The sequence below is a fragment of the Carlito syrichta genome, unplaced genomic scaffold (assembly GCF_000164805.1).
Source record: "Carlito syrichta isolate Samal-C Ts95f unplaced genomic scaffold, Tarsius_syrichta-2.0.1 Scaffold94750, whole genome shotgun sequence".
Taxonomy (NCBI): Eukaryota; Metazoa; Chordata; class Mammalia; order Primates; family Tarsiidae; genus Carlito; species Carlito syrichta.
This window is the reverse complement of record NW_007038846.1, coordinates 46,376-52,539: the sequence shown is the minus strand read 5'-3', so window position 1 is coordinate 52,539 and position 6,164 is coordinate 46,376. Positions and strand designations below refer to the sequence as shown.

At 52.4% G+C, this 6,164-nt stretch overlaps 1 protein-coding gene across 1 annotated transcript in view; it reads left to right on the top strand.

The window, feature by feature from the left end:
* Positions 1-5,463, top strand: part of NSF (N-ethylmaleimide sensitive factor, vesicle fusing ATPase) — a 138,868-nt gene extending 133,405 nt beyond the window's left edge. Inside the window, exons 19-21 of the mRNA XM_008061589.2 lie at positions 309-422; positions 3,548-3,603; positions 4,015-5,463. Of these exons, the coding sequence (XP_008059780.1) occupies positions 309-422; positions 3,548-3,603; positions 4,015-4,036 (192 nt within the window). The 3' untranslated portion in view covers positions 4,037-5,463. The remainder of the gene's footprint in view (positions 1-308; positions 423-3,547; positions 3,604-4,014) is intronic.
* Positions 5,464-6,164: the final 701 nt, after the last annotated feature.

Below are 6,164 nucleotides of genomic sequence, written 5' to 3'. Positions count from 1 at the left end.
AGGCAGGAGAATCACAGAGCCCAGTAGGTCGAGGTTCCAGTAGCTGTGATTGTGCCACTGCAGTCCAGCCTGGGCAACAGAGAGAGGCTCCCAGCTGAAAACCAAAAAAACACCAATTTCACTTTCATGATTGCAGTTAGTAGGCTCAGAAAAGTCACACTGGGTTTCAAAATAGGAGTGAATTCTCTCTGCTTGAACAGTTAGGTAGTACTTACAACTGTTCTTTTAAGGGGGAATGTAAGAATTAACTACTGTCGTTGATGTGCGTATGTAAAAGTGCTTTCCTTACTGTTTATCGTTTTTTGTAGCTTCTGGGCAACTTCAAGGACAAGGAGCGCACCATCATTGCGCAGCAGGTCAAAGGGAGAAAGGTGTGGATAGGAATCAAGAAGCTCCTCATGTTGATCGAGATGTCCTTGCAGGTGAGGCGCCACCTCTTCCATGGGTTCCAAATGCGGAAGAAGCTTCACGTCCACCCGAGCTCTCGATACTTCCGTTGCCACTTTTTTAATGTATTCAGGTTAGGCTTTTCTTAACATCTTAAGGTTCAAGAATAGGAGGAACGATTATAAAGTTACTTTTAGCTTTAATTCAGGGAGTCACTAGATCGCAGAACAGGAAGTACTTCAGAGAGCCTTTGTTCTGCTGCTCATTTTGGAGAAGATGTGTTGTTTCCCAAGGGATGTCTGTGAGCCACTCGAGACTACACAGCCAGGGAGTGCAGGGGAGGGATGTGTGAACTGAGAGGTTGGTGAGCTATTGAAGAAGGATGTGTGAGCAGAGGCTTACCAGCTACTGGAGAGAAATGGGGTAAGCATGGAGGTCTGTGAGTTCCTGGGGCAGGGGAGGATGGTGTGAACAAAAAGGTCTATAAGCTGCAGGAGAGGGATTGTGTGAACAGAGAGGTCTATGAGCTCCTGGAGGGGGATGGTGTGAACAGAGAGGTCTGTGAACTCTTGGAGGGGCATGGTGTGAATAGAGAGGTCTGGGGGCGGATGGTGTGAACAGAGAGGTCTATGAACTCCTGGAGGGGCATGGTGTGAACAGAGAGGTCTAGGACCTAGAGAGGGATGGTGTGAACAGAGAGGTCTGTGAGTTCCTAGAGGGGCATGGTGTGAACGGAGAGATCTGTGAGCTCCTGTGCATGCACCAACTAGGTCTGGAAACTGTTTGAGGGGCAAGTTAATTGAAATGTACAGACCGGATTCAGGCTCTGTGTATCTTTTCCTTGCTGGGCTCCTGGAAATTTCATGCAAACTGCTGCAGGGCTGAAACCTCAAGGGTCCCTTAGGAGAGTGAGCCCGCGACTGCCTGGTGGGATGGAACAACCTTCTCTGGGATTCCCTCAAGTCACTGGCCTCCTCCCTTTCCTCTCTTTGGACTCCACCCCCGTGCACCCTTCCTGTGCCTTCCTGTCCCCTCTGGCGACCTGGTTGGATAACGGAGGCCTCCCCACCAGCCCCATGAGGTCAGAGACCTGGGCTCTCCCACTCTGCAACCTGCAGAGCCGGCACGAGTAAGTGCTCAGTCAGTATCTCGCAAGCCTGATGTGCCCCAGTCCTCAAGGCCAACGGGCTCTGTGCAGGGCCTTAGACATTACCAGTCGGTCCCACCGCACCCCGCCACATGTGCCGTGATGACAGAGGTGCCGCTTGCGGTTCACAGCCACGCAGGACACAGGCTCTTGGACCAGGGACCTGCCAGAAACGTGGCGTGAACATTTTCTCATCTTTTTTGGTAAATTTATTGTAAAATGAGTTTTTTGTGGTTTTCAGCTGATTTGACTACTGAACTTTCAGGTGGGCTCTGTTAAAGCCAGTTTATTTTCCACGTGAGCCATTAGTTAAAGTTACATATCACATGGCTTGGGCTTATTTGTGGCAAATACAGGTGTACTTGTTCTTTCCTTGTAAAAGATAAATCTGTCAGATAGTCAGTGCTACTTTATTTTATTTTTTTTAGTTTCGGCACGGGTTTTGTTATCTATAATTGCAAAGAAAAATCTGGGCTTTTCTCCCCAGCCCCAGCCCTCACCCCGACACCCACGGTTCGGCAGTGAGTTCAGGCTCCCTGTGCCCGTGGGTGGAGTGGGCTCGCAGGCTGGATGTGGCTGCCAATGCCGCAGGCTCCAAGCTGTGCCCCTCGTCAGATGGACTTGGCGGGCTGGCACGCCCCTCCGATCCGCCCGGGTGCAGCGGCAGGGGGCTGCGGGTGAGCGGCATGTGAGCCAAGCCGCCAAGCGCCACACGCGACTCTGTTAAAACTTGCACGGCCGCGGATCTGCTCTGACTGCGTGTCACCTGGGGGGATAGAGTCATTTATCTAGATTACGTTTTCCTGCCTTTCTCTTGGTTTTAATTCCATAGCTACAGGCGAGGCAGTAAGTTGCTGCTCCCACATATTAGACATATTTAATGGGCGCGGAGCTGCAAGTGCTGGCAGCCGATCTTAGGCCAGCCCCGTTTTTTTTCGAGAGTTTGACAGTTGATTCGTACGTAATTCTGTTCCCAAGGAGGAAGAACGTTCTCGTGTTAGCTGTTCACGCTTTCTTTTGGTCCTTTGTAGTCTGACCTCTTAACTTTGATACATTGGAGACTTCTGTTCAGTGTTTTTCTGGGATAACAGAGACGAAGTCTTTAGAAAATTAATAGAAGTGTTTGTCGGGAGAATCCAGCTGTGCAAGGTTCCAGGCTGTTTCTGGAGGGCAGGGAGGTTTCTCCTGGCCTCGGACCTATTTCCAAAATGAGAGGTGTGTTTCTTGCAGTAAGAAATCATCTTCAGGAATTAAAGTTGCTTGTAATGATCAGTTTCTGGATAGCTTTGCCTCTCAAGCGAACTGCTGAGAATAAAATGTCATTTTGACAAGTTAGTGTAACTGTCGGTAGAAAACGGAAGCCAGTAGCTGTCCAGCAGCGGCACTCCTAGCCGGGCGTTGGAGGCGGGGGTCTGCTCAGACTCGCGATGCGGGCTATTGCCAGAGCCAGGTCAGCGGCGGCCACATGGGAGCCTGCAGTACTCCCACTGTCTTAGTTCTAGCACAACTTTGTTATTAATGGAGAAGCGGCAGCCATACCAGAGACACTGAGGCGGCAATCTGCATGTTGGTTACATGGGGTTCATAAGCCATTTATGAACTTATGAACTTATGAAACCATTTATGAGTTGTTTAATTGACCTCAATTTGGTTTCTGTAAGTTTGGTCCAACTTTCATAGACGTTACGTCTTAGATGAGGTGGGTGTTGTTTGAGCCCCTAGTCCCAGCCTCACAGTGACGCCCCCAGACACCAGCGCAGGGCAACTCTGCCCGGGCGCCTGTGATGGCCGGCGGGTCCAGTGCTCAGGCTCTTCGCACGAGGAAGCCCATCACTTCTCTGAATGATGTGATCTCTGTTGCTCTCAGAGCCCAGTCAGTGTGCTGGTGACACGCTCCGTGACTCAGCAGAGTGGGGGACGTGTAAAACCCAGCGTCTCCGGGGCATGGGGTACGGGCAGAGTTGCTGGGAAGCTCCATTAACCATCCCTGCTCTCTCTCTCTGATGTGTCTAGATGGATCCTGAGTATCGTGTGAGGAAATTCTTGGCCCTCTTAAGGGAAGAAGGAACGTAAGTACATACCATGTGACCCTGTCCATAGGCGGACACACCAGCCCGTGCCAGGTCCAGGAGGGTGGACAGTGTGTGCACACGTGACGGTCCTTCTCAGGGGCCTGTGTCCATGCGTGAGGACCTGCCCTGTGCTGTCAGTCTGGGAAGTCGGCGAGGGGCTTGATTGTGTCACTGCTTTGCTGCCCTTGTCCCGCCTCGCAAGCTTCCTTGTCCCAGCGGGGAAGAGCGTGCTGGCACATGTTCATCGGAACTGCTTCTGTGTGCATGGAGCTGCAGCCGTTGTCCTCTGTGAGGGCGCATCTTGGAGCGATGAACAGTGGAAAAAGCAGAGCCCCGTGGGGCGCCTTGAGGGGCGTGGGGCCGAGGGCTTCGGTGGGCTCTCATCTGGGCTGGGTCTTTCTCTTGCAGGAGCCCCCTCGACTTTGATTGAATGTGGACAGTTTGCCACACAGTGACCAAGGGACATGATTGGGCTTACTGGCCTGGGACCTTCACCCCTTCCTCCAGACCCTGGAGGGAGCCGTTGTCTACCTTCAATGCTGCATGACTGCTGCGATCACACACACACACACTCCACTCGCCCCCTGTGCTAGAGACTGCCTGGTGTCCTTGGCAGCGAACTGCTTTAGACGCTGTGCGTACCTTTCCCTGCTCAGTCCCTCTGTGGAACCTCCCGTGCAGGGACCCTATGTGGTGTGGGCTCGGTTTGCGTGGCGAGCATTGTGTGGTTACGGCGGCCGATAGAAGGCAGACCTTCCCTGTGCGGGGCAGGGTGGCCAGACCGCTCCGGGAGACTCTTGCCGCCTTCCTGAACACACAGGGAAATCATCAGAGATTTTCCCCCAAACGGGGCAGAAATCAGGGCTTTGCACATGCAGGATGCTGTTCCCAGAGATGTTTGCCATCAGGAAGTCTTTCTTCTTAGAGAGTCAGGTGGTTACTGCGTTCCCTGTGGCTGCCCCTTCATGAAGCTAATTTGCTCCACGGTGCGAGATGGTATGGAAAAGCTACACCCCTGAACAGAAAGGAGGCTTCTAATAGAGTGATTTGCAAACCTCTGGGCACTAATTAGCGTCCAACTCTAAGTGGGTCAGCTCCTTAGAAGGAAGTTAGAGGCTTGTTAGTGCGGCTGTTTTTATTTTCTCCTTGGTGACTCACTTGGAATGTGTCCTTGCGTTAAATTCTCTGTGCTGTCTGGCACCTGCAGCAGTGCTCTTCTCCAGAACCGTAAGCCATCCCCTAGCCACCTCCCCTCAGTCCTTGAAGGCCACCCCAGCACACGGAGCACCTTTCCTGGACCCCCACATGCTCCCTGCAATGGGAAGGGGACTCGTGAGCCCTGGCGTCATCTGTCGTGTACCTACCTGAGAAGGAATGCAGCCATTTGTCGCATTAGGTGATGAGAGCTGTTGGACTCTCCCCCCTGCTGCTGAGACGCGAGGACACACGGCCAGAAGCCACCGGAGGCTGGTGCCACGGTGGCCCTGGGGCATGGCCATCACCTGCCCACGCTGGGAAGCAGAAACCCCACCCCCAGGTCTTGCCATCTCTACTTTCGGTGGGACGCATGAATCCCAGCCACTCTGTTCTGGGACTCCCTCCCTCGCTCACCTTTTGACTTCTGAAGATGTGGTTGTGTGGTTGTGTTGTGAATTCTGTGACCCTGGTGGCCTGTGGTCCAGCTCCCTCCGGCTGTATAAGAGCTCACCTCCTTCCATGAACGCAGCACACATTGTGTTAACTTGTGTCTCTTTGAATGAGGTCAACGTCTTTGTGTTTCGTCCAGAACTATATTGAAAAATATAAATATTCTCTCATGCAAATTAAGGAATGCAATAAAGAGTAAATATACTTGAACACGTTCTGGAGAGCAGTGTTTCATGCAAAACATCATGTGATGGCTGGGCGGGTGAGGGGTGAGGGGGGACAGAAGAAAAGCCCTCCTTGTTTTGTTAGAGCCAGCATAAAGAGGTGGGTTGCTCTTATTTTAAAATCTCTTAATTATTTGGAAAGTATAGCTATTTAAAAAGAAAAAAGATCATTAGCATATCAAAAGGTAATGCACAGCAAGCATTAATTTATGCTTTCTTCTTATTTTACCTTACTAAACACTGAGGGACCAAGGCCACAGACAAGGCTATTAATAAACCAGAAAGTTGTTTCTCACAATTACTCCTTCCTTGCCGGGGCGAGGCCGAGGCAGGAGGATCGCCTGAAGCCAGGAGTTTGAGAATTGCTCCTTCTGTGAAATGTACAGACCAAGGACCTTGGGCGTGTCCAGTGAGGTTTCCTCCCGTGGCTCTTTGGTCTGGCGGCCTTCACTGCCTGCTGAGTTGGCCCAGCTGTGAGGTCTCAGCCTGAGCCCTGGCCTCGGTGCCCTGGCTGTGAGGACTGGCAGGGAGCATGGGCGAGGCTCCGAGGAGTAGTGCGGCTCCCCAGGAGCTCCTGCGAGGATCCTGCAGCCAGCTTGGCCTGTGTGGCCTTGAGAGCTGGGCTCTCAGAGTCAGCGCCGGCCACTGAGCTGTGACAGCAGTGGGGCAGGCAGGGAGGCTCAGGAG